The 26,809-nt window shown below is 38.8% G+C and overlaps 1 protein-coding gene across 2 annotated transcripts; it reads right to left on the bottom strand.

Annotated features, from left to right (window-relative positions):
• Positions 1-3,049: 3,049 nt before the first annotated feature.
• On the bottom strand, positions 3,050-20,958 carry LOC140950589 (WD repeat and FYVE domain-containing protein 2-like). Of its 2 annotated transcripts, none has more exons than XM_073399828.1 (12): positions 20,690-20,958; positions 20,498-20,565; positions 19,845-19,918; positions 16,207-16,261; positions 15,020-15,170; positions 10,670-10,818; positions 8,914-9,040; positions 7,746-7,851; positions 7,427-7,528; positions 6,602-6,732; positions 5,557-5,665; positions 3,050-4,410 (listed from the first exon to the last, which is right to left on the bottom strand). In XM_073399828.1, the coding sequence occupies exons 1-12, from the start codon at positions 20,941-20,943 to the stop codon at positions 4,378-4,380; spliced, it is 1,359 nt and encodes a 452-aa protein (XP_073255929.1). In that variant the 5' UTR covers positions 20,944-20,958; the 3' UTR covers positions 3,050-4,377. The 2 variants fall into 2 exon arrangements, with proteins under 2 accessions (XP_073255929.1, XP_073255930.1); XM_073399829.1 differs by having other exon boundaries at positions 8,914-9,036; positions 10,702-10,818.
• Positions 20,959-26,809: the final 5,851 nt, after the last annotated feature.

Below are 26,809 nucleotides of genomic sequence, written 5' to 3'. Positions count from 1 at the left end.
AGAAACGCGAAAAAAAGATTAAATATAATGAAAAATAACAGCTGAAATAATATAACTCTAATGACGCTCATTGACTGATGACTGAACCTGTACCTGATTTTCTGGCAATTGTCGTTGCCACGTTTTCTTGTTGTTATAATCATAAATACCTTGCAATTTGTGTCAAGTGTAATATCACAAACGGCCCACTGACATCAGAGATATAGCTAAAATTTAAATACACCCACGTGCCAAAAATTAACGGTAATTAGCGTTAACACCCCGGGGGCGCTAGACTGAGGCCGTTTAATAATAGATAGCACATTGTTAGGGCATCAGCCAAGTTCACGAGAAGATTGAGTCATGGTTAAACAGGAATGAGTGAATAGCAGCCACTAAATTTCGAACTCTCGTTCCTTCAGTACTTAGCAAAAAGCGATGACGTCGAAAATAAAATTACTTTGGACACCATCGTATTTCAGTGATTTCTGGCTCTTTGTTTCATTAAATTTCTCACCGTACTACCGACATGTTTTGCTCTCTTGTCTGGCGTTGTTTTCTGTGTTAACATAGCCGCCCACGCACCCGTTCTTAGGGGTTCGTCACGAACCCCTAAGAACGTCTGCGTGGGAGGCTAATGTTAACATTGTAGTATAAAAAACTGAATTCGGAATGGGTATCAGCATAGACTGATTCGGGCTGACCCTTATTCCCATAACATAAATGAGTTAGAAGACTTTAAACCCGGGGGTTACTCCTGGGAATTCTTGGTGGGGGGTGTGCCGCCCGGGTCTCCAAATCCTGACCTTATTTCAGACCAAAAAATGCCATTTTTCACACCCGTTTTCTGACCTAAACTCTAAAATCCATACCCATTCTCAGACCTGGCCTTAAAGAAATTATGTCATCATTACTTAGATTAGAACAGTAACAAAAAAAGATTTCTCAAAATCCATTTGGAATTCGCATATTTCTGTTTCGTTTCTTACTCATCTGGAATTGAAACAATAATACATTCGTACACTCCCGTGGTTCCCTTGAAAACCATACCGGTTTTCAGACCAAAACGGCGCAAAACCCTACCCTTTAGGGCGGCACAAACTTATATGGCTTATATAGGGGAGTACCCCTAGGGACTTTAAATCAGCCTTTGACTTGAAGAAATGTGTACACACCTTGCTGACCTTAGTCTGCCCTGTTTTCTGATGGAAAACGTGCGTTTCAAAGCAAGACACTTCATCCGGTCATTAGAAGCGTGTAAAAAGCCTGCGTTAGACACTTCTTTTATAATTGCGATCGGTATTTCCCTTTCCCTCAGCAGCTGTAAAGCAAAAGTTGCTAATTGTAATTACTTGTAATAACCACTTCAGCGGTAGGTAATATAAACTATTACCCCCGGACAAAAGCTTTATATTAAAAATATCGCTGGCTAGCCATCAAAAATTAAAGCAGTGGGCTGCCTTTCTCGACAAATGTAAACCAAAAACATTGCATCTAATAACTCGCACAAACGACATAACTTTTTATGATGATGACTATGGCGATATTTTTAATATAAAGCTTTTGTCCGGCGGCAATAGTTTATATTACCTACCGCTGAAGTGGTTATTACAAGTAATTACAGTTAGCAACTTTTTGCTTTACAGCTTCTGAGGGAAATGGAAATACGAATTGCAATTATAAAAGAAGTGTCTAACGCACGCTTTTTACACGCTTCTAATGACTGGAGGGAGTGTCTTGCTTTGAAACGCATTTTTTCCATCAGAAAAGAGTCAGTCAAGTCCTCTTGGACTTTAAAGAAATGGCAACTGTATGATTGAGCCTGGTCACCTCTGGTCTGGTGTGTAGATTTCTCTCCTGAAAATGAGCGCATTATATTACGAGACCGCATCTATCGTTAACGAGCACAAGTATTCTTTTTTCGTAAGAACTAGTAAAGTTCCCGCTTGGAACGTTCTGTCTCCTGCTTCCGTAGTGTGCTGATTCTGTTGCTGCGTTCCATTCAAGTATTTGTAATAATTTTATGTATTGACGATTTTTTTTCATATGACTTGTAATTTTATTTGTATTTTCTTATTTATTTGTTTCCATTTTGTTTATTTATTTCGCTGTCAATGTCATGAAATTCCGTGTACTGACCGTCCATTGCCAGATCAGCTCGCTAGAGGCAATTATGTCAAGTAAAGATTAAAGATAAATATTAAAAATTGTAAACCAACAAAATTTTTAAGTTAAAATTTCTGACGAAGACCACATGTTATCATACTTTGTTAAAAAAATATTTATTATATTATCAGTATCAGCTCCAATTTCAAACTTGAACAAATTTTGTCATCAAACATTAGTCTTCATGTAGAAGAGTCCTTCACGGTTGCTTGTCGTTTGCGGGAGCTAGCACAGCATACGACACCAAGGGGACTATGGGATGAAGAGAGAGTTAAGAGATACCTCCTTCCTATGTTCCCCCGCGCGCAACGGCTACGCACTTCCTCGTAGACGAAAGGGGTCTTTTCCATTCTCGTACCCAGAGCCACTCAGCTTGATTTGTAACGGACAAGAATGTAAACCTCTCTACACGAGGCCTTCGGCCTCGCTTTGCGAAGATTTAGCTGTGTGAAGGCGTCTTTGACAGAACCCATTCTCGTCCCCAGAGCCTGTCGTTTCTTTTGGTTGCGTAGCAACCTGATTGCGTAAATATTTGAACGGCGACAAAAGCACAAGATAGTAAACAATTAATGGATGAGGTTTTGAGATACTTGGAACAATCAAGGTCAAATTAAAAGATATTAGCCGAGACCGAAGGCTGAGGATGATAACATTTGAGAAAACCGTGATTATTTCGGATATCACAAAAAACGAATCAAATAATTGTTTAGTTATGCATTGTCTTCAACTAACGACAAACACACCGTCGCACGGTGCACCGCAGTTCGACAGTGCTCTTGGAAATCATGCATTGTGCGCGCAACCCGCTAAGTACACATTAGTCAGTTATCTGCTAGAAGACAACTAACTAATCGGCCGCTACCACTATCTATCTGTAGAACAATGTAAAACACAGAAACAGCCCTCGTTTTTATAATCAATTTTTAATCAAGGAGTTGTTTTAATATATCTTTAATTAGCTATGTTAATGTATTTTGTACAAGGCATTTGAAAACATTACTACAAAGAGAAATATCTTTATTTCACGACCGTCGCAAATAACTATTTTCTGACTATCACCTGTAAACTATTTTCTCATTACGTAAAGAAAACCAGCACGCAGAAAAACAAAAAAAAAAGCTTAAACAGAAAAAATCTCTTTAATTCGTCAAGTCAAGCGAATCTTTACTTTCGAACACTGTGGATAAAACTTTTCACTGTCGACACTGAATTAATTTAAGACAATGGGCATTACCTTGATGTTGGTTCATTTGAAACGTTTTCAATTGATCCTGTTAAATCAGAACAATTGCAAACAAATCATAAATGACAGCCCGTGTTTACATTAGGAGGATTTACGAAAGGTTAAAGAGGATTCATCATTCAGTGCGCTCTTGCAAAGCCTGCAAACAACCAATCAATCTGGCGAACGGACGAGGATTTTTTTTGTCACGAACGCACTAGTCGTGGTACTCTTCTCTAGTTCCAAGGCATTTTGTCAGTACTGTGGTATCTTCCTTTCGTATGTGTTAATAGGAAGAACAGTTTTGTTTTCCATCTTTTTGCACCATTAACTGTTAACTTGCCACGCTAACCTGGACCCTCCTACCTGAGATACCCCATACCTCGAACAATAACAAGCAAACATGGCGCGAAATTTGTCAACCAATCACAAACACGCATGACCAAAGCGAATGAGAAATTATTTTCGATACTGAAATAAAATCGTTCATCCGTACTCTGTGTTCTCATATTATTCAACTATATCTACCTTGAGGTAACAATATTGAATCTCATCCTTATGTTACCGGTTGTTTCGATACAAGTTTTTTGACTTGAGGTGTATGCAGCTTCAAGCACTTGGCTTAAAGAACGAAGAATATTCACCCCAAAGGTTTTTCTTGTTCACGCGCAAACCATACTTGAAGTCATCGAAAGTTTTGTGTAATTTCAGTGATTGAGGTCGTATTGAAACTACCGGTTTCTAAAAGTTATATTTTCAGGAGCGGTATTAAAAGCTATAATCACTTTTTAATTGGAATAATTCCAACATCGTTTCCGGGCAAAACCCCTCGGAAAGTTTGTTGTAGTTAACCGACAGACAATAATCATTGGGGAAATTGTCCTTTTTTTGGCGTCACCCGAGCCTTTTAAAGACGCTGTCGCTCAGTCAATCCTTCCTTCCTTCATCTATCAATCATACACATCACTTTCATCGTAGCATCATTTTTCCTAATAGTAACTAATCACTGTTCATGATAGAAGAATATTCTTTACGTCCCAAATCTGCAAAGAAAGTGAAAAGTCATAGTTATAACATCCTAAGAAAATGACACAACAGGGCTGCCCTATACATATCTATGAGTATTGCTCTTCTCCGCGGATGCTCCCGCTGCGATTGCAAGAAACATTAAAAAGTAAGCGCACAGGACGATGGGAAGGTTCTTCTCTTTCCCCTTCCCATCATCCCCGCCGCGTGCATTGTTTTTTTTCTCTCCCTAGCCTCTCTATGACACAAAGAGCCCTCTGTGGAGGAGAACTGAGGAAGAGCATGCAGCGGGAGTCCGATTTAACAAGAACCACATCAGCTCATTATATAATCAATCTTAAATGAAAATTTAAGACAATAATTTTGTGATACTTTCAAACTTTATTCCATTAAAACACAAAATTTGATACCGATGAATTTCCAACACAAATTGATACTTAAATTTGTATTAAAAGAATATTCGGATCTTCTTTTCTTTTTTTTCTTTTCCAAAAATTTTACATAAGTGGCAGTGACATGAAATCTTGGTTGTGACGTTTTCCTTGTTTGATTGTTTATTATTTACGAGACGTGCACCAATTTGACCTCTTTTGATACTGAATATGAGGTAAAAATTTGCCAGTAACATCATACAGATTAAAGGCCTTTGTGAAAGGCTATCATTTTATTAGTAATTCTATTAAATACTAGCCTGCTACACAGCCGTTTTTAGTGTCGTCACGCAGCGCTCCTCGTTAGTGGAGAGGAGCGTTGCGTGACGACACTATAAATGATGTATAGCAGATTAATTAAATACAAGTATAAACGAATGACATCCCAGGAGGCTACAGAAGAGGACACGGGTACCCTTCAATGGTACCCTTCAATGGTCCACCTCCTTCCACCTGCAGATTTCTTTCTCAGATAAAGGTGGATTTCCACTGTCGCGTAATTTTTATGACCGTAAGCACGTAAATTTTACGCGGGTAAATAAAATAAAGGCTGCTGCGAGTAAACGCAAAAGTTGTACTTCGGTCAACTTTTACGTTACGCACAACCTTCCATACATTGTCTCTATTTCATTTATGCGCGTAAATTTTACGCGCGTACGGACGTAAAAATTACGCGACAGTAGAAAACCAACCTTAAATGTTTTCTAACTGAAACTAACTTTAAGCACCAACCTTCACAACTCTATCACCGCCACATGTCAGCAATCTTCCTTTAGTTAGATCCAAGTACATCGAGCGTGTTGTGTGCTTTGCATCGAGAAAATCGGACAGCGGCACTCGACTGGGTTAAAAAAAAACAGATTAAATTGTCTCAAATTGTGGTTTTAAGCTCTTTGTTCCTTCACTAGAGACGCAACTATTTCTTCTCTTACGCTATGAAAAGTGGCAAGTCTGTAAATTAAATAGCTATAGTGTGATCCTCGAGCAATATGTTTGTGATTCTATGTTTGGAGTCTGTGAATAAAATCTAGTATACCATCAACATTCATATAAAACCATCGAGCAGTAATTTAGGATTTGGACAATCGGGATTTAGATTTTAAGACCCCCCAACTGGATTTACCAGTCTGCTGTACAACGTGGTTCTAACTTACTGTGACCATTCAAGTACATTGTAAAGGCTACCTAGCAGTGCTTTGCTGTGGAACTGTGCGTTATGCTGTGCAAAGAGATTTTGCAGTGGAAGATATTTTTAAGTTCACGTGACCATTCATATAACAGCTTGAATGTTCACAGCCAAGTCCCCCATCCTCACGAATGTTTTTTGATGAACACCTAAACTTTGTCAAACCCCTCCACACTTGCGTTTCTCTTACGCTTTGCTCACGGATCGCTATTTGTCACGTTCCTTCTAGTTTGGATTGAGTCTAATTGACAGCTACTGAACAGAACTTTCCACGACACTGAATACGCCGTAAAATGAGGTTCACACTTTTGAATCAGAAATCCTCCAATGTGGTTATTCACATTATACCGACTGAGCAGCATTTTCCTGTGGAACTTTGTGGAACTTTAGGCCGAAAAACATGCAGTTGGCTTCAGATTTTCAAGGCGTTCGCGTGAGATTTTCGCAAGAAGCTATTTGGAAGTGGCAGTCGAGTGAAACTGTTTGTTAGGGTGTGCAAATTGTCTCTTGTTTTTGTCTCTGCGGAAGAAATCCTCAAGCGTGACCATTCAAATAATGAAACAGGGCTTTAAAACATGGCATTACACTTACTCATCATCAGTGATGGATTCATAACATTCAACGCAAAAGCGGACTGAATTTTCAAAGCCCATGATCGGATACGCTGATTCATTGCAACTACATTCATTACAAACTGCTCTGCCACACTTCCGACAGTGATGCTGAAAAATCAAAGAAACCATTAGTCAATGCATAGATTTTCACAAATGTTAGGACTTGACATGTACTATACTATATTAACCCTAAAGTTACTGTTTTGAAAGATGGAGACACTTTTGCTATTTATAACTTACTGAAAAGCCAGAAAGCTTGTTTTTAACTTCATAGGCCCAATAATCGCATGCTTGCATTGACTGACGCCACTGATTTAAAAACCTCTGGTTCTCTTGACACGGATATTGTACGTAATGAGCAAGTCCCTCATTTGGGAGGGACTTTAAGATGCCACAACTGCCGGCGATGACAATGAGAACGTCAAAAAAGCAATAGTTTGAATAGGCAAAACAACAACTCTGCACGTGCAGCACGCTTTTTTGTACACTTCTTTACCGTCATTGCACGACTACGACGGGAAAATGCCTAATTTCACGTTTTATGGAGGACGTAAACAAGCGACGGCTAAATTTCTTTCTCTTTCTGAACTTGAATATGGTTCTTAGGTATTCGGCTCAAAAAGAGTTCGCTTGCATTTGAAGATAATTTCTCATTTGAGTTGGAGTAATCACGATAGAGATTGAAAGAACCCAAATTCGCCGTCGTAATATCTTAAACTCCCTGTTAACACCTATGAAGGTGATACACTACTTGACAGGGAAGGAGAGGGGTTGGGGCGGGGGGGCACCTTGAAGGTCATACCTGTCTCACACCCACTGTTTTCTGATTCCACATAACCTTGAAATTCCAGAAGAAAGGACTACTACATCTCTCACAGACATCACTTTGCGACCATTCTGGTGTCTAATACAGATACAATAAAAAAGGAATTGAAAACACTTTACTTTTGTCTTTAATTTTGTCTTTCCAAAGTATTTCTCTCACTGAACGTTTATCACTCAACAACCGATTAATTTTTTTATTTCCTTGACACACTAATAATACACAATACTCTACTGTTTCCTCTCCTCTTGTTAAAAAAGGAACAAGCCATAGCCTTATGTAGATTGTTTTAACACACCTCTTGTCGTTTAACATTCATGTCCCAAATTCTAACAACGCCATCTTCACTGCATGATATTAACTTCTTGGCATGTGGTGCATAACACAGACCCTGTACTTTAGACCTGGTGCAAGGTAATAAATAAAAATAGATTAATTTCTCATGGGAGCCCGACAAAATTGATTTCAAATTTCACAGGAATTGTGAAAACACAGGTAAAATATCATGGTGTGAGATTTTAAGCTTTTGAAATTTGTTTCCTTGGGCTCCCATGAGAAAGTTTCTTTAGTGTTATTACATATAACTAATTACATTTTTAGTCCTTTCAAAGAAAAGTGTAAATAAGAAAGCAATATGCTTTAAATTATTCTGGTACAAGGATTTTCTCCACTAAAAATTAAAATTACTCAATTTCCTAATGGCTTCCGTCTTAAAGTGCTGAGTACCTATTGTTAAAAAATGCTTTGTTTATAGCAGAAGTGGGCTAAGCTGCTCTAACTATGAAAATACTCGTCACATTTGTTGAAACACTATAGTCATGTTTTGCCCTCCCCAATGCTGATTCCCATATTACCCATTTGCAAATAAATGTAATAATCATTTGATGCAATTTTTTCTTCCTTTTCATTAGCCAAGAGCCCATCACGTGACCAGGAAATTATAACTGCCTACAAATAATGGTCTGCTTATGCGTAATGTCGTCCAACTGTGTTTGGCTGCAATTAATAATATTCTGCTCATGCTTAAATGAGAGTACGCTTTTCTCCTTCTTCCGATTACTATTGCGTGAAAAATGGCAGATCGCTTCGCTTCCCGAAGATATTCATTAAAAAACAAACTTGATGATCGAATGATAAAACAATATTGAACTTGATTATCGCAAAATATCATGATTTGCCAGTGTCTCGCAGATCCATTGTTTTATTTGCCTAAGCCTTTGGCTTTGGCAAATAATTAATCTGCTCACCACTGACAAACCACAATATTTTGCCCAACCTTGTGCAATAATTGTTAATTCTCAAAATTGGGGAAGGAGAGAAGAATTACTCGGAAGTTGAGAAGTTGGTTGAGAAGGCGTGGCAAGAGAAATCTTTCATTTTCAGCCTATTGTTTCAATGAAATTTGACAAGTATTGTATGTGTCACAGGATATGAAGAAAACAGTCTTCAAGCCATGGTTTTCTTACAAATGTCCATGAAGTTCAAAGGCAGTTCCTTGCTGTCCTCCTATATCCCATACTATAATGGATTCATCAAAACTACCAGAAAATAACAACCGCTTCTCAGGGTCCCAGGCAAGGGCACGTACGCTTCCTGGAAAAAAAAAATGGGAAAAATAAATTATTAACAAGGCAAAATTTTTAAACCTGGATTTATTCAAGAGATACCCTGGGTGCATTCCTTTAGGATGATTCAGATCAGGAACATGATCTGAGATCACTCCAATCATGGTACATCAAATAGCCTGAAGGCAAGCTCTCCAGGGCACTCTGGTGGTTGGGTGGAAAAAAGAAGGAGGGTTCGCCACCACGTCTCTGGAATTTGAATTCCACCTTCAATTCCTCTGTGGCTCCCCGTCAACTGAGCTGTCAATCAATCTGAGCACCAATCAGTGTGAACTGGAAAGAGTGCAAATGTAAACAAATATTGAAAAACACATGCCAAAGGTAATGACATCATTACTAATGTCATCTCTGCCAATCAGCATTTTGCATCGACTTTTTCGATGCAGATATTCAAATTCCAGAGACGTAATTGCAAGCTTTCCTTCCTTTTCCTGCCCCACTGCCAGAGCACCCCAGAGAGCTTGCTTGCAGGTTATACATCAAATGAACTGACGAATCCTTTCTCAGGGTGGATTTGTTGGTTCCTTTGACATGTTATGATCTGAATACTCCTGGATTTGTTCACTAATCCTGATCTGGATCATCCCAATGGAACATAACCTCTTATAGATGACTATCCACTATATGCAAAATGGAATTCTGCAAGTAATAGAACTGAAGAGCTCACGAACTGTCATCAGTAAGTTCATTTAGTAGGCTATGTTTGCAGTCTCATTCTGTAGCATGCCTTATCAGAAAGTTCTGTCAAAACCATCTAGTATAGAGAAAAAGGAAGCCGGACGACTGGAGGAACAAAGGTACAGAGAACTGTAGTCAGCTGCCATATTTATGCGCTAAAAGGAGAGCTGTGTGATGACCCAAAAAGTGCAGAAAACAAGACTAAGTAAGTCAGATTATTATTGGATTAGTAATGTTCATTTAGCACTGGTGAATTTGAATGACCTAGTGGTAAAAGGCCTATCGCAATTCCAGACAATAATGTTATTATAATATTGAAAATACTAATATTTGCACTCTTTAAGAAAGAAATATTTCTGCAAAATACCAGCTGTGTGGATATTGTACTGCAGTAAAAGTTTAATGTCTAGCTTTCATGACCAAACACATAGTTCAACATGATGAGATTCGGTAATTTCATGACACTTTCAAGAGTGAGAAGAATAAAATCAGTATCAGCTCACCACTTCTAGACACTAAAGACCTTATGCAACCATGAGGACCATGGCAGTGAAAAATAAGGCCAAAATGGCTGGAGCTTATCCCAGTATCCCTAGCATGAACCATGGCTAGGAGTACGGCTACTTCCCTTGGACATGATGCTAGTCCATCACAGGGTTAGCTTCTCTGAGCTATGATTTATATTCCATGTTGGGCGACCAAAAAGCATTAAAAAACACTTTCCAAGTCACTAAATTCCAAGTTGAAGAAAATTCAAGGACTTCTCAAGGGCTTGCACGGAAGTTTAAGGACTTTTTAAGGAAAAATGGAATTCAAGGACTTTTCAAGACTGAGCAAACCCTTTCCCTACTAATTTATCACTACAAAAGCATTAGACTAGATTGGATTAGAACTGAGTGACAGGACCCATCCTAATCACCTGTGCCAAACCATATGTGCCATGGAGGCAACTTGCCTGAGTGACCATTGAGTGTTGTAACCAGTGACGGTGAGTTGTTTTCTAGTTTTATCACACTGATGTGGCCTCCTAAATCTCCAACAAAGACATGTTTTGAATCAGCATCAAATCTAAAACTTGTTAAGGAACCTCAAGAGACGTCTGGCTCTACTTCTGATCAGGGACTCTGCTTTGATGGCAATGATTGTATACTAGATACCATCAATTCTCTTTATAGTGGACACTGTAGGGAGCTCGAGTTAGCGTCCTCAATAGCAAGAGTCCGCAAAAACGAGAGTTAATTTTACCCAAACGTCTGTAATTTATTTTTGCCTGGGATTTAGCTGCTGTCCTTATTACTGGGGTGTCTGTTAAAGTGGGGTGTCTGCAAGGCAAGAGTTGACTGTGATTAACCAATGTTAATAATGGTATAAACTGTATTGCCTGCATCTTCCAAATGTCATCATTGCCAGCTGGGTATGAAGAATTAGTTGGTCGTGGATTAAAGCTAATTAAAAATGGTGAAATATTCTGAATAATAATTCAACTGCAAGCATGAAAATAATATTAATAAAGAAGGGATGTGTAGAATAAGGTCCTTAGTAAGTCCTCATCTAATTATGTTTAATTCTCCATCTCGTAAACAAGCAAAACAGGGCAAGTTGCCAGAAAATACTGGCAGTTTATCAGAAATCAGGTGCGTCTATATTCTATATACCTCCATCACTAAGCCTCTGTATGAGTACTTGTGGACATATATTTTGTCATGCGTTTCCCATCAAATTGTCGGTTTACCAGGCAGAATTGTCGCATTTCAAGGATTGTTTTTAGTGGTAATGCTACTGGCTAACTCAACATAACAACAAGAGAAAACAAGCAAAACAAAACTCTGAACATACTGCACAGTTTTTGGTATATTTCCTTACCATCATTGCACGACTAACGTTGTTAAACTTGATTAAACAAGAACGCTCTAAGTAGCGTTGAGTCTCGCTTGTTTGTAGATAAGATACGAAGTGAGGAGGTGAATAGAGCGCGAGCGTTCGTCACTCGGGAGGGGGGTGGGGGAGCGCTCCGCATATAAAAGGGCTTGGGATGCTCGTCGTCTTGTTTAGGCCGGGGTGTAAATTTCGGATTTTGGTCTCACTACGGTGTTGTGGGCAAAACGGTATTATATTTAGCCGTGAAGGTCTTGTTTAGGGTTGCATGTGAAAAAATATAAAAATACGTGTATTGTTTGAGTTTTCAGTAACATAGTCTCTCAGGGGTCAAAAAAGCTTGGGCTACGCCCGGATCGATCTCTTGTAGGGGTTTAATTCAAAATTTCCGACGAGCATCCCCTTGCCTTTCATATGCAGAGTCGTCCTCCCCAGGGGTTCGTCATAATTCCTCAGAGTCACCGACAGCAAGTGAAAAAGTTGAATTATGATTTCAATCTACTGCACAGGGTCCAGAGGAGTTGCGTATGAATAAATAAATTAATTATTTAAAGTCTCACCTCAAAAAATGTTTATACCTGTCGCTTAGCACGATTAATTAACCCAATGGGATCTTTATGAATCTACTGTAAAGGATTTCTTTGCTTTTTACCTGATCCAGATCGACTTTGTTGTTCGCCATTTTGAAAATCAATAACCGCAAGCTATATTCTCGTTGGTGCACAGCAGGTCGTCCGAAGGGTGACGGAAGACCGTCGCCCGAAGGGCAACCGAAGCGCGAAGTGGCGAGTAAAAAAAAGGATAAGGGAGGATACTTGTACCACATGACTTAGTTCGTTGTGAACCGCATCTCTCGGTGACGGAAGTGAATGAGACCGGAAACGCAAAAGCAACAGACCGCTGCTAATTCGAGAATCAAAACATCAGCTGAGGAGGGAGTTTTAAAGATCTTACAGATCTATGCGAAGGCAACAGAGTTTTAAGTGAGGTGAAGATCTTTCAAGACTGAAGATTTGTTGTGTACATGCCAACAGTCTTCGATGTCTTTAAACAGGTTTCGCTTGTGTAAAGGCTTCCCACTTCCCAGTCGCAAAACGAATAGCCAAAGACGCAAGACTAAGAGGTAACATTGTTGGAACCACCGAAGAATGGCTCAGTCGTGATGATATTACAGTTGCCTTGTACCTCCGCTCTACTCAGTATTACGTTTCAGTATTGCAACAGTACACACGACCTGTAAATCACTACCCGTAATAATTTAAGATTTTCCAAACAAAACTAATGAGTTGGGCTTAACGTGATACAGCATTGCACAAAAACATTACATTGATGGACTAAAGAAAATCGCTTAGTTATTCATATCCAGAAGATACTTTGGAGATAATTGGAACCCTCATTCAGCCGTAATAAAAAGCTTCACCATCATGCTTCAAAATAGTCTGCTACACAGCCGTTTTTAATGTCGTCACGCAACGCTCTTCCCCGCTAATAGCCACAGTAAATCGATATGTGTCATGATCCGGCTCAGTGTGAAACATGCGGGTAAAATAACATTTACTCAGTGAAAATGTAGAACCTTCCAGAGCATAATCTACCCAGCAGACGAAAAAAACTTTATTGGAACAAGCAGCATTTTGGCATGAGGTAAAAGTCGTGTTGGTTTACCATCTCCTTTTATTGATCTGATCTTGAACACTTTTACCTTACTACGTCACTTCCGTCATCACCTGTTGCGGTGGACAGCAAGTGGCAGCAAACGGAAGTGCTGTCTCGAAGCCGTAAATTTCGGTCGCCGAAAATGAATTTGAATTCTTTTTTATGCCGTTTTCCTACAGTATTTCGCAAATACATAAGAATTCTAGATCAGGTAAGTCAAATCAGGCAATTTCATTGAATTTCATTTGAGTTTCAAAGATTCCAAAATCGGCCCAAGATTTGTTTCCTCGACATTTATCATCGCCTGTACAATAATATTAATGATGTGCGAAATATCAAGTTGTTCGTTACAATTAAGTATCCAGCATCATGAAAAAAAGGAGAAGAATCAGGCTGTTGAACATTAGTGTGGGTCTACCACGAATGGTGTGTAGATTTCTAAGCGACATCACCGTATAATCCAATGAATCTTTCCAAATTTTTCGTCTCAAAACATAAGTTTCGGACAATTGCGCGTTGTTTTTCGAAGCGTTCACTGAGATTGAGAGCATCGTGTCGATTTTCATCCCCAGATTCTGCGCTACCATGACCCGGAACACGTCTTTACAAAACTATTCTTTCTGTCACGTTTAGCTGTATTTACTTTTTCGCACGTGATCGTGAAGGTCAGAACCAAATTACCATAAGATCAGAGAGAGTTTACAGTTTTACTTTTTGTTATGTCTGTTTTGCACTTACGATTTTATCGGCTTACTATGTCATAAGCATGAAACGTAACCTGTTTTAACGCAAAAGACAAAGTCTGATTTCTTGCATGGAAGAAAAGCACTTTAACGTGATAAACATTGCGCGTTATTCCAGTCATCCCCCAAAATAAACCACATGCTCATCACGAGACTCATTTCCATTCAATGAAAGTCGTCACGATTCTTATCCCCAGTTTCCACGGTCTTCGCTAGGAACGCGGGACCTACAAACTAGGTCCCACCGAAAAAAAAAAAAACCGAACAGCATTTTAAGATTCTCGCTTTGCTAAAGCAAGCGAGACTAAATAGCAATGAGATTGTTGCTTTAATGTCCAAGATTGTTGCTTCATCAATAGCGACTGTCACGACTTCGATTCAATCAGAGATGCCCATACAGGAGGCTTTAAAATTTGCTATAGTAATGTAAAAAATCAAATCTTGGCCTAAGAGGGAAAGAAGGGTTTATTCTAGAGTGCGGCCCTGCAGGATTTCTGTAATTTGGGAAAAAAACCCTAAACTGTAAGTTGCCGCATCAAATGGGGCGCAAAAAAAAATAGACCCAAGGATAAGTATTCGAAAACATCACTGACAACAACACCGATTTGACGGCCGCTCTATAAACTTACTTTGAACTTTTTTAGCCTCTTACTATCTCAATTGCCTTTCTCTTCCTTGTCTGAGTCGTTATTTCACCAGACAAACATCCGAGGTTCTGCAGTAATTCAAGCACAGGCTTTTCCAGTTGCCCAGAAAGTTCCAAACTAGCAGCAAGGCGTCTGGTGAGTCCAATCCATGTAGAATGTCAAAAGTCTCAAAAAGTACTTAGTTTTTTTAGATTTGGTGCCCCCTTCCTTGGACCCCCTCTCTTGAGAAAAGGGCCCCCTAAAATTACAGAAGGGGGCCCATTTGACCCTCATTGGCCAATTTCTAGAATAAACCCTGGAAAGGGTCAACCATTCAACCTGCTGCAGTCTTATCAGTTAAAAGGATACTGCAGTGAAGTGCACCAAGCCTCAGTTTGATATCCACCCAGTCTTTTTCCATTTGTACAATCATGCCACTGCAAGTACTTGTCCCTTCCTACACTTAACAGCCATTCATTCTCCAGAGAAAATATTATGCCACTCACTCTATTCATGTGTGCTAAAAGAAAGAAATTGATTGACACATGTTCTAAATGGAGAAGCCTGCTGAGACAAACGCTAACTGCAGGATCAGGCTTAGCATGTGAAAACGGCTGACATTTTGCAATGCCATCAGTGGTTTCCCAGGAAATAAAGTCTGAGGAACAGCACAGAAATTCAATTCTGATTACATATCACAACCCAAATCTGAGTGGTACTTCTGGTTGGTTAAAGCAAATTCTAGATCTAGGTCCTGACAGGTCAACAGTATAAAATTTCTGCGTTCCTTGCTCAGATGACATTTTGCAGGCAAACCAGTGGTGGCCTCAGCCTTTTTTTTTAAGGCTAATTCAAGCTTCAAGGTTCAATTCAATTTTACCCTATTTATAGAAAAGGTGGACTGATAAAGAGTTATAAAAGTTGTAAGATCTTTTCAATAATTATCATTCCAGCAAAAATTATTATAATATAGGATGTGTGCTGTGGCCAGAGAAGCATACACTTTCAAGTTGGCCACCTGCACCTACTTTAAAAGAAATAAATAAACAAAAAACACACTGAGCTTAATTAACATGGAATTGTAGAACCTAAAACTCCAACTTGTGTTCAAATCTGGCCCCAGTTATGAAATATTCTACCGGTATATAAAAAGAAAAGAAATAGCTGAAAGACTTCACTTAAGCCTAGTCACAGTAAAATATTTTAACTGTTCAAAAAAAAAGGTTTAAAGGTTTGTTTATGGTGGAAAGTGCACTTAGCTTATCCAACTAATTTACAGGCACTCTACTCAAATACTTTGAAACAAATAATTCAAATAAAACATAACACGATTAAAAACCCCAACTGGCAGGAGGCAACCAGTTGGCTATTTACAAGCGTGGCTGAGGATTTGAACTCTGGATAAATGAGAGCAAATCCAGCACGTCGCCAGAGTGGGACTCAAACTCAGGGCCACCAGATTGCGAGTCTGACGCACTGAAAATTCGGCCACGCTGCCTCCTTAAAGTAAAGACAATAACTACAATATTATTCACAACACAAGCAAATATACGTACCTAAATAATTTCTTCTATGGTGAATTCTGTTAAAATCTTCAGACACTTCAAATTCCTATAGGCGGAGCACTTCACATTATTTTTTCCCAAAGCTATGATCATGTTATACACTAAATTCTTCTCTCTTGCTTGAATGAATGTTCTAAACTAGTGTGATGCAGTTATTTCTGATTGCCACTATGTTAACTAAGCTGGCGTGAAAGTTTCTATCAATCCCTTCCAAAAGATGATTATCAATTAATTTATCATTATTACTAGAACTAATCATTGACTACGAATCCGCGTTCATCACTTACCAGTGCTCGACTTTCAGAAAAAAATCTTGGGGCCAACTGGCCCCCAAGTTTTCATTTTTGGTCGCCAGAACAAGTATTCTAGTCGCCAAAAATTATATTTAAGAACTAATGGGATAAAATAAACTTAACATCTTTAACTTAGCCTTAACAGAAAATGAATGGTTTAGACTTCCTTTGAACTTTCTTTCGAATGGTTTTCGCTGACGCTCGATTACCAGCCGGTGTTCTGTAAAATGAATCCGCATTCAAGCGTAAATCTCCTCAAACAGGTATTCAAGCTTAAGGTTCAGGAAATGGAATACACATTAAAAAAACAAAATTCAGGAATCACAAAAAAACTTATTTGGGTTATGAAAGAACAAAATCTGCAAAATTTGTTTTGCGTCCCATGTATTTGCATGTTCAGAACTGAACATCGGTGAAACTTCATCTATTGCGCGGTTGCCTAACACGTGATCGAAAGTCTTCAGAAAGACCAGAAAGAGGAAACGTTGCTAATGTTTTCGGGCAAAGAAGTTGATTTCGCGAGAAGTCTGTTAGACAAACAGCATGACTTCAACTTTACTTAATTAGAAGTCAATAAAATACGGCAGAGCTTTTATTTGCGTCGTCACGCTCAACAGAAAATTGCGTAAAGTTGTTTACAAGAATTGCGAAGCTCGAGAAGTAAGCGCCGTTCGTTCTCGATTAGCTTCGATTAGCTTGACCTTTTATCAGACTAATCTGTTATCGAGTCCGCAATCGAGATACATGTTCGACTTAAAGAAATTGTTTTAAATATCGATGCGCTTAAAGTCATTCCCGGAGAAACACGGGACGATCTGTTGAGAATTGCGATCGATTTGTCCGAAAGTCAATTAAAGTCTTCCGTCGAATTCATTCATTTCACAATCCTCTTTCAAGTAAACGTAGATTAGAGTGTTGGAAGAAATCGTTAAAGCCTTTAGACAAATCGTTAAAACGTTAAGACAAACCATTAGAGCGTTTGGGCAAAACGTTAGAGCGTTAGAAAAACCGTTAGCTATCCGTTAGTTGTGTAAAGGATAACAAATTATCATTAGTGTACGTTTACCCAAAGAAGAAAGTCACCTATCTTGGGGGCCAGGTTGGCGACCAGGCGTGAAAATTTAGTTGCCACTGAGTAAAAGCTGGTCGCATTGGCGACCCCACGGGTCGCAACGTCGAGCCCTGCTTACAGAAATGAAATCAAGTCAAAAGGAGTCCAGTTTCCTGGCTGAGATGCCACTGATACCTTGAAAATTTGTGGCTTTGTACCACAGGAACACCAAGGTTAGGATGCATTCTGAGGAACCCGACTATGACGTACTGTTATGATCAAATCAAGGAGGAGAAGAGGAGACTCTGCCTGCATCGAGTCAAACCTTTGAAGTTGCCGCAGTTTGAACTTCTGGACCAGTAGTCCATCTTGTTGTCTCTCATCAAACTGGTTTTTTTGAGTGCAAGCATCCTGTTATTAATTAACTGAGGATCACAACCAAGCCCGCTGTAGCAAGCGCATGGCTATTAGGTCTGGGTTCGAAACTATATCCTAGCAACACGCTGTGCATGCTCAACAAACAGCTTACTCAATTCATTCAGAGACTTCCTCAAGTATGCTAAAATCTGGCAAGTGAAAGAAAGGCTCTGCCAGCGGGGTGAGTTATGAAACATTGGAACCCAAAGATAACAAACCTCTAATAAAGAAGACTCCAGTATAATAAACAATAATAACTTAAAATGTATCAATTATCTTCTTCCTTCTTGACAGACCATGGATGGTGCCAGAAAACTTAGTTCATTGTCTTACAACAGCATTTACTGTGACTGAAAAGACAAATTCTTGAGTGACAGTCTTTGCCATTGTTGTCACATACCGTAAAATTCCGAAAATAAGGCCTGGGGCTTATATTTTTCAAAGGCCATTTTTGAGGGGCTTATATTCGGAGGGGCTTATCTATGGAGGGAATTTGCGTTTCAAAATTGATTGGATTTGCCTTATGGTTGGAAGTAAGTTTTTGCTTTGTTTTACTTTGTATTTGAGGGCAATTTTCCTAGTACAAGCCCCTGGGGGACTCATATTTGGAGGGGCTTATACATGGAGGGGCTTATTTTCGGAATTTTATGGTATGTATAAAGCTGTTGGTGACAATGATGTGGAAATAGCTCTACTTTGTCACACAAAAACTGTTCCTTTCTACCCTCAGCTCTCTTGACACCTGCCCGGATGATTTAAAGCCATTATCACTGGATAAGCTACAGCTGCTTCCCATGAGATGGCGTCATCCCAGGTGATTTCCTGTCCTTCTTTCACACATCCTTGTAATGCAGTATTAGCAGATCTACTATAAAATGTCGGGCGTAGGATTCTAATACAATGTAGTCCCTAGGTTCTTTATTGAGGCCTTCTTAAGTGGGGTATGCATGCCCCAGTTTGAATTCAAAAGCGTACTGTGAAGAGGAGGCCATGTCACTATTGGCATTTTACTGTCGTATCTGCGATTTTCCCCATCACTATTGGAGTTTCATCCCACCTTCATGTCATTTTTCACCATTTCATCTGTCATATGTGGCTGTTTCAAGGCCATGTGGCTTGCTGGAATTTTACCGGGAATAGGGGGCACCAGGGTTAATTTTTGCTGGGTATGTGCTGCTGGCCTCTCAGGGTCCCTACCCCATTATAGTCTATTCTATGGCCAATCATAGACCCCATCTTAGTCACTTTTTGGCAAATGTAATTTTCACAATCCCAACTTAGTCTTTTTCTATTTATGTATCTACCTTATCAATCAACTTTCGTACACCAAAAATCTGAAGTGCCCACCCCATTCTAGTAAATCTATTGAAAATGCATCCCCATTATATTCAATCCAGTTGTGAAAATGTGACACCATCCAGTGGCACATCCCTGAAAGCCCCTTATAAGGAAGTACCCCCTCTCCCGGGAATTTAACTACTATATTATATTGGAGCTCCACTGTACAAAACTTTAGAAATTGTTCAAAAAAATTTATGTTGGGTCATGTAGTGTTGGCTAGATAAGATGAAAGACACTTTTCCTCTTTTTTCCTGATGTGTAGCAGCCTTTCAACCTTCTCTTTTCTCTTCAATTTCATTCACCATTTGCACATCTCCAGTAACACATGACATTTGCCCCCACATTTTGCATAACCTTTATTTTTCATTTCCTCTGGATAGTACAGTCTTTGCAAGTGAAATTGATGACAATTCTTTTGCAAAATTTTGAGGGAGCAACAAGGTATATTATGGGAGATGTGCAAATGGCAAATGTAAAAAAATAAAATGAGGAGACTGCATTAATATTTTCATAAACTCAGCACTTACTGATATTGTGCCACTAGCCAATCCTACAAAGAGCCTTCTGCTTGTACCATGGTAATCTAGGGCAGAACATGCAGCTGAAATAACAAAATAGAAGATGTGACACTTTTATAATATTATATTTTTATGAACATGTGAACTGATCTGGGGGACAATTGCTCTTCTGATCCAGCCCCCTAGGCTTGATTTCTGCCGTCTCCTGGGTCCAGTCCTTGATGAGTGCAGGCTCATTTCCCAAATAGCGACTGGTAATTGACCGTACCAAGCTTCCCCCTGAATTTTTAAATAAGCAGAGCACATATGCAAAAATAATATGTGATATTGAATCTGTAAGCAAGAATGACCAATTTGGACTCAAAAGGACAAGAATTTCCTCAAAGAATCAGATAAATATGCAAAAATAAGAGATATGATATCAAAAAATTTAGATTACGAAACCCTTTACGACAACACGTCCTTCTACAAAAAAGAAATCATATTTTCAACCACCATTATCATAATACTAAGTCAAGGTTGAGATGAAAAGGAAGATCACATCTGTATTTGCAACGTTAGTCAGCAAAGGCTGCCCCTCTTGACAAGTGACATGAAGCTTGAAAATATATATTATATTAAACGAAAATCTAAAGTAAGACTTAAAATTAACTCAAACTTACACTCCATCATATGGCAAACACTTGGCCAATACTGTCCACTTTCTCGTTTTATCCAAAGCCTAATGCTCCTGCAAATAACAAGACGAGAACGTGGAAAAAATACGTTCAGCTGTAAATGTATTACATTCAGCTGATTAGATTTTTGAAAACAACAACACATCAATATTCAGTCACGAATAATTTGTCGCTTACTTGTCATCTGAGACACTAATAACTGCATCTTCATGCGGGATTGTCACCGCCATATTAACTATATCGCTGCATCCCTCTAGTTTGTTGACTAAAACAGCTTTTATATGTTTCCGCTTCGGAGTATCCTCTTCCGAATCTTTGATAGTGGCAGCCATTTTGCATTTGCTTGCAAAACAATCCTTCCCATCATGCAACAAATTGTGCTCAGACCGGAACTGACTTGACACGGAAGAGAACATGCTATCTGACGTCATTTCTGCTTTTGTAAAAAGCAAAATTTATGGCGGCTTTTGGGTTCGTTTTTCGCAAGTTATAAAAATTTTCAAGGAAATCCGCAGAAAGGGTTCATGATATTGCCATAAATCACGCGCCCTACATCACGCTCATGTTTTTATTGGGCAGTCGGTTAAGTCACTATTTTAACACGTATTTTATACGAGCGCGCGCAAGTCATGAGACATTTTAAAAGAAAATCTTAAGTTTTTATTACTGCAATATAATCAAAATAATACTTTAGAAAAAGATCATGAAAATGCGGAACCGGAAACGCTTATTAATGTCATTTTGTATAAACAGAATGCGATTTGGAGCACAAGCATGATGCGATTAAGACATAATGCGATTTCGATCCAATAATAGCTAGAGTATTGCTGCTATAGAGTATAGCTGCACTCTTTTTTTATAAGAATACGGAGGCTGAAATTTGCCAAATTTTAAGAATATGATAGGAATAAAGCCAAGGCTGGGATTTTGAAAGGGGTACAATTTTGTGTGCTGAAAATCTATAAATACAATTTTATATTTTCCTGACTCGACCGTATAAAACATCCCTTCTGAAAACGACAAAACCAGCTACCAAAACCAAGAAACCTGCATTGACTGCAATTTATACCTCAAATGATTAAATTAAAAACCTGAAGATTAATAAGCTGTAATCAATCTCTCATGCTATAATTTAAGCCATAAAACAAGAATATTTTCAGCCTAAAATTGTCAGAAAAACAAGAATATCCAGCCCGCGCCGGAAAAAACAATATTCTTATATGAAAGAAAAAGATTGTACAGGGACTCGTGAATACTGTCAAGCTACTTTAGTCAGACTGAGCCGATCACGGATTACAAGGATCACCAGTGATTTTAAAATGACTCGCTGTATGGATTAGGTTATGTTTCGGTTTGTTTGTTTGGTTTTCTGTTATTACTATCGGCCTTTTATTAATTATGCATTTGATTATTGCGTTTTTTAGATCTTCTCTCCTTCTTCACTTCTTTCTCTCCCTATTTTCCTCCTCTTTGCCCGTTACATGTACCAGGTGACGTGTTTTTGTCAGGCTTGTCAGGCTCGAAAAGATCATACGCTTGGCGTCCGACCAAATGGCTGCATTTTTTTGAGATCCACGTTTTAAAAAATCCACTAACTTAGACAAGGTCAAAAAATCTGTTTATCTTGTCAAATAGATAGGTCTTTTTCACTTAGAGCTTTGGGTGAAATTTGCCGGGGGGTACTCGACCAATTTATGGGTAAGGGTGAGCCGCTGAGGGATTGATTCCCCGACCCTGAAATACATATTGTTTTACCCTGTTTAGGACAAAGGACCAAATGAAACACCGTCTTGTTTTAAAGCAGGAGCCTGTTCGCCGCTCTGCGATACTGTGCTTGAGAGGCTTAAGATCCAGAAGACGATAGCTAGACTTTGTGGACTAAGATCTACAGATCGAAAATATTAGAGCCTGTCCGAATTAATTAATTCACTGTTATTTTTTTAAAGAACTTTTTAAAGAATTAGAAATTTATTCTTTTGAACTTGTTTCTTTTTAATCATGATCAGAGACGGATGATTCTCTTTTGTAATGACTTAAGTTAAAACTCTGGACCGCCTGCAAGAGTTATTGATCGCACTGAGCCGCGAATGTATTTGGGAAATCGTTATTGACACAGTGATTGTATTTTTTTATGATTTATATAATTCTTAATGTTATATAGTCACTTAATTCTCACTTCAAATATTTCTGAAAATTATGTACATATTTTTAAAGTTGAATAAAATTATTGTATCATTAAAAAAATACTTTTTTATACCCCTCTGTACTTGGAGGCACAAACAAATTTCATCAAGCAAATTAATTTAGCTCGTGCAGTCAATACCCTGTTTATAATTGTTTAGGACACTACAAAACACTGTTTTGTAATAGGACAGCTGGGAGGACGAAAACCATACCCATACCCCGTCCAGCGGCACATCCCGTATAGGCCATGCAAGGTAGCTAGTACCCCTCCCCCGGAGAAATTTTCCTATTTTAAGAGGGAGTCTCCCTAAAACCGGTCCACTGCGTTTCGGGTCGGAAAATCAATTTCCTTTAAACTTTGCCCATGAATATATCTTAGTCCAAAAGTAATTGAAACCGCATTAGTTTTTGAAAATATTTCAAAATAAAATTTTTCGGGAGGAAAATCACTTCAGCACTCGAAGGCCAAAATTTTGCAGTGACAAAGAGTAAAAATAGCGCATATTGCCGAGTTCACCACTTCAAAGTTTTGCACTTTCAACGACTTTTTTCACTTCCTAGGATTAAATTGGTCCTTAAATGATGTAAAGGACACAATTTTGGTCCTTCAAAAACAACTCGTGTCTACTAAATATTTTTTGATTTACACCCACTTTGCCGTACGCAGGAAATGACTCAAAAATGCATATTTTCATCGTAGCACTGTGCAAAATCCCCACATCTTCTAAACAAAATGTCTTTTCAGACCAACAAAGGGAATGTCCAAAAACATAGAAACATAAAAATATGTTGTGATTTTAACGATTTATCAGCACAGCCGATCGACGAAATATGCCTATTTTCCGTTATGACTGTTTACAATACACGATGGAAGTTCTTAATGCAAAGCCCGAATAACACAATAATTCATCAAATGTATCAAGTATTTTAAACTTTTTGTGACTTTTGACACAATAGAACATCATGCAGGAAAGGAAAGCCTTTAAGCCGAACGCATTAATACTACAGGTGTACCTGTTTACAGCGCTTGATCCGATCGAGTCGTCTTCGCTGTGTACACAAAACTGATATCACATGATGGCTCCTGTCACGCATTCCTATATCTGGAATCGTTACGCCGTGAAAACACTTTTTGCTAGTCTGACTAAAATTGAAAGGCAGGAAATTATCTTATCAATAGAGTATTCTATTATATTTATCGCTGTTTTCGTTGACAAGCTACAATATCAAGAATCATGCATGCATAAGTGCCCAGTTCATTAACAACAGCAACTTTTTAGTTTTCCACGAACAGGCTCCTGTCCATTCAGGTTAGCATTTATAAAACAATTGGTTGTCGCTATGAGCTTTCTCTTTGTTTTGTTTTATGCTTGTCGTTTAAGTTTGCATTTTTTATTATTTTTAATATATTTCATATTTCTGGTAGCCCATGGTATTAAACCGACGAGTACCTGTTTTCAGGTCTAATCAAGCTCCCCGACTCAGGGTGGGCCTGGGGATAGGGGTGGAGTGTGCTTGCTGGCAGGAGGTCCGCTAGACTGTTCACAGTCCTCTATTTTTCCGTAAATCGTCGGTATCAAGCACATTCTCTAACAGGTGGCCATCTTGGTTTTAAAATGTACCGGGTTTAGCCTGGGGATGACTATGAAATCTACTCTTGGGGCAGCGGACCCAAGAAGGCCCGCACATTTGGACGATTTTACGGAAAGATAAGGGACAGTGAACAGTCTAGTGGCCCGCAAGCAAACACCCCCCTTGCTATTATCCTAGAACAAATACTGTATCTTTGAAATTAGGTTACCCTGCATTTAAAACTGGCGTGCTGGTTTACCTCGTTTAGCGCTTTCGATTTTGACTCCAGGGCTAAAAGCGCAGCTCTGACTCGTTAATTTACTCAAAGTTGTATCCCAGAAAAAAAAAATAAATAAAAATCGTGTAATGCTAACCGGTGACGGCAACGAGAAATGCAAAAAAAAAAAAAATAGGGCTTAAGAGCGAAAAAAAAAGTTTGCACGTGCAGCACATTTTTTTGTACATTTCTTTGTCATTGTTTTGCACGACTTCAACGTACGTGAAACGTCCTAGTTGCACGTTTTATGGAGAAAAAATCGTATATGTTCCTACGTTCCATTTTTGTTTCACTGCCGCTCATTTTAACCTTGCTGGCCGCTAACATTTGTCATTTTCTTATCACGGCTTTGAATTTTTTTATGTTTTTTTCTTCCGCAATGAACTTCGTCTTTTCTTTTTTTTTCTTTTTGTTTTGTTTTGTCAGTTTCGCTCTAACTTTTTCTCTGTTATCGGTGTCAGTGTAATGGTAGTAGGGGGAAACAGTCGAACGCACGATCACGTGATTACGAAATTTTCTCGCATTTTACAGGTTACCATTTTTTTTTTGCACGCGAGAGCTTCGCTAATACTCATTCTCTATTACGGAAAGTGGTTAATTATTAATAGTGCCATATTTTCAAATTCTTGTCCCGTTATTGCCGAAATGCACATATTAAGCTAGCGATTTTCCTGAAAGGCTGTCAATTCACAGTGAGCCCGCGGAAGAAAAATGAATAATAATAGGCAGGGTACAAACTCACCGAGGTAGAGTCGTTGTCCTTCTTCTCGCGTCTTTTCCAACAATCTTTTTCACTACACAAGAGCACTCTACAACCATTTTAGTTATCTTTTGAAGAAGATCAGATTTCGAGGTTCTTGTGCCAATTGAAATCCCAAGCAAATTGCTTTTGAAAGAAAAAGAGTGATTTCTGTGAGCCATCTCGCACATACATCAGAGGACGTTTGGCAGCAATTGTTTCCACCATAGCTTCGCTGCCATTTCTTTCTCCAGGTTTCTCATCGTCCGCTTAGTATGTATAGTCTTTTATTTTTTTTCAAATGATTTTGTTAGAAAAATATTGCGAAAAAAATCGTTAAATTTTTACTTTTGAGCCACTCGGCTTTGGTAAACATTCGTGTGCGATCTGCGTTGCCAGCTTTCTGCCCCTCAAGGGGCACCTCTTCAGTCAAAAATGGTATACAAAAGGTGGGCTGGACGATCAGGGCGGAGTCTCCCAGTATAACACTTTGTTGTATACCCCACCCCCTCCGATAGGGCGGAAAGCTAAGTTCGCTAATTAGACATATTGGTGTTGTTGTTGTTGTTGTTGTTGTTTTGTTTTGTTTTTGCAATTCTCGTTGCCGTTGCGGGTTAGCATCACACGATTTTCTTTTTCGCTGGAGTACAGCTTCAAGTACATCAACGAGAGCTGCGCTTTAAGCCCTGTCTAAATCTATATATTAGTGAAATTGAAAAAAATCGAAAGCGCTAAACGAGGTAAACCACCATGCCACTTCACAGTCCTTAAATTCTTTACTAAGTCCTTAGATTTTCCGTAAATTCGCCGGGATCAAGCACATTCTCTAACAGGTGGCTATCTTGGTTCCAAATGTACCGGGTTTAGCCTGGGGATGTTAATGATACAGATACAGTATTTGTTCTAGAATAATAGCAAGGGGGGTATTTGCTTGCGGGCCACTAGACTATTGTTAATCCCGGGAGGTACTTCCTTATAAGAGGCTACTGGGGATGTGCCGCTAGATGGGGTCGCATTTTCACGACTGGATTGACTATAACAGGGTCGCATTTTCAATAGAGTTACTAGAATGGGGTCGCACATTTTCGGATTTTTTGAGGTAAGACAGTTCTTCATATTTACGGTTAGCAAACATACCAGAACTGTAGATGAAAAGCGAAGTGTTCTGTATTCTAAAAAATGGGTCAATTCATAAAAATAGAGAGTGCCTAATTTGGGATCGCGAAAAATTACATATATGCCCAAAAGTGGCTAAGATGTGGTCTATAATTGATTGGCCACAGAATAGACTATAATGTGGTAGGGGCTCTGAGAGGGCAGCGACACATACATACATACATACATACATACATACATACATACATACATACATACATACATACATACATACATACATACATACACACACACACACACACACATACACACACACACACACACACACACACACACACACACATACATACATACATACATACATACATACACACATACATACATACATACATACATACATACATACATA

Source organism: Porites lutea, chromosome 10, assembly GCF_958299795.1.
Source record: "Porites lutea chromosome 10, jaPorLute2.1, whole genome shotgun sequence".
Lineage (NCBI taxonomy): Eukaryota > Metazoa > Cnidaria > Anthozoa > Scleractinia > Poritidae > Porites > Porites lutea.
This window is presented reverse-complemented; position numbering and strand designations above follow the sequence as displayed.

Bases quoted from the DNA above. Each gene is read 5' to 3' on its own strand.
- LOC140950589 (XM_073399828.1), bottom strand. From the start codon at position 20,943: ATGACGTCAGATAGCATGTTCTCTTCCGTGTCAAGTCAGTTCCGGTCT. The intron at 16,262-19,844 runs GTAAGTGCTGAG...CTCCGCCTATAG, and splicing joins TGGCTAGTGGCACAATATCA to GAATTTGAAGTGTCTGAAGA. The intron at 9,041-10,669 runs GTGATTAGGATG...TTTTTTTTCCAG, and splicing joins GCACATATGGTTTGGCACAG to GAAGCGTACGTGCCCTTGCC.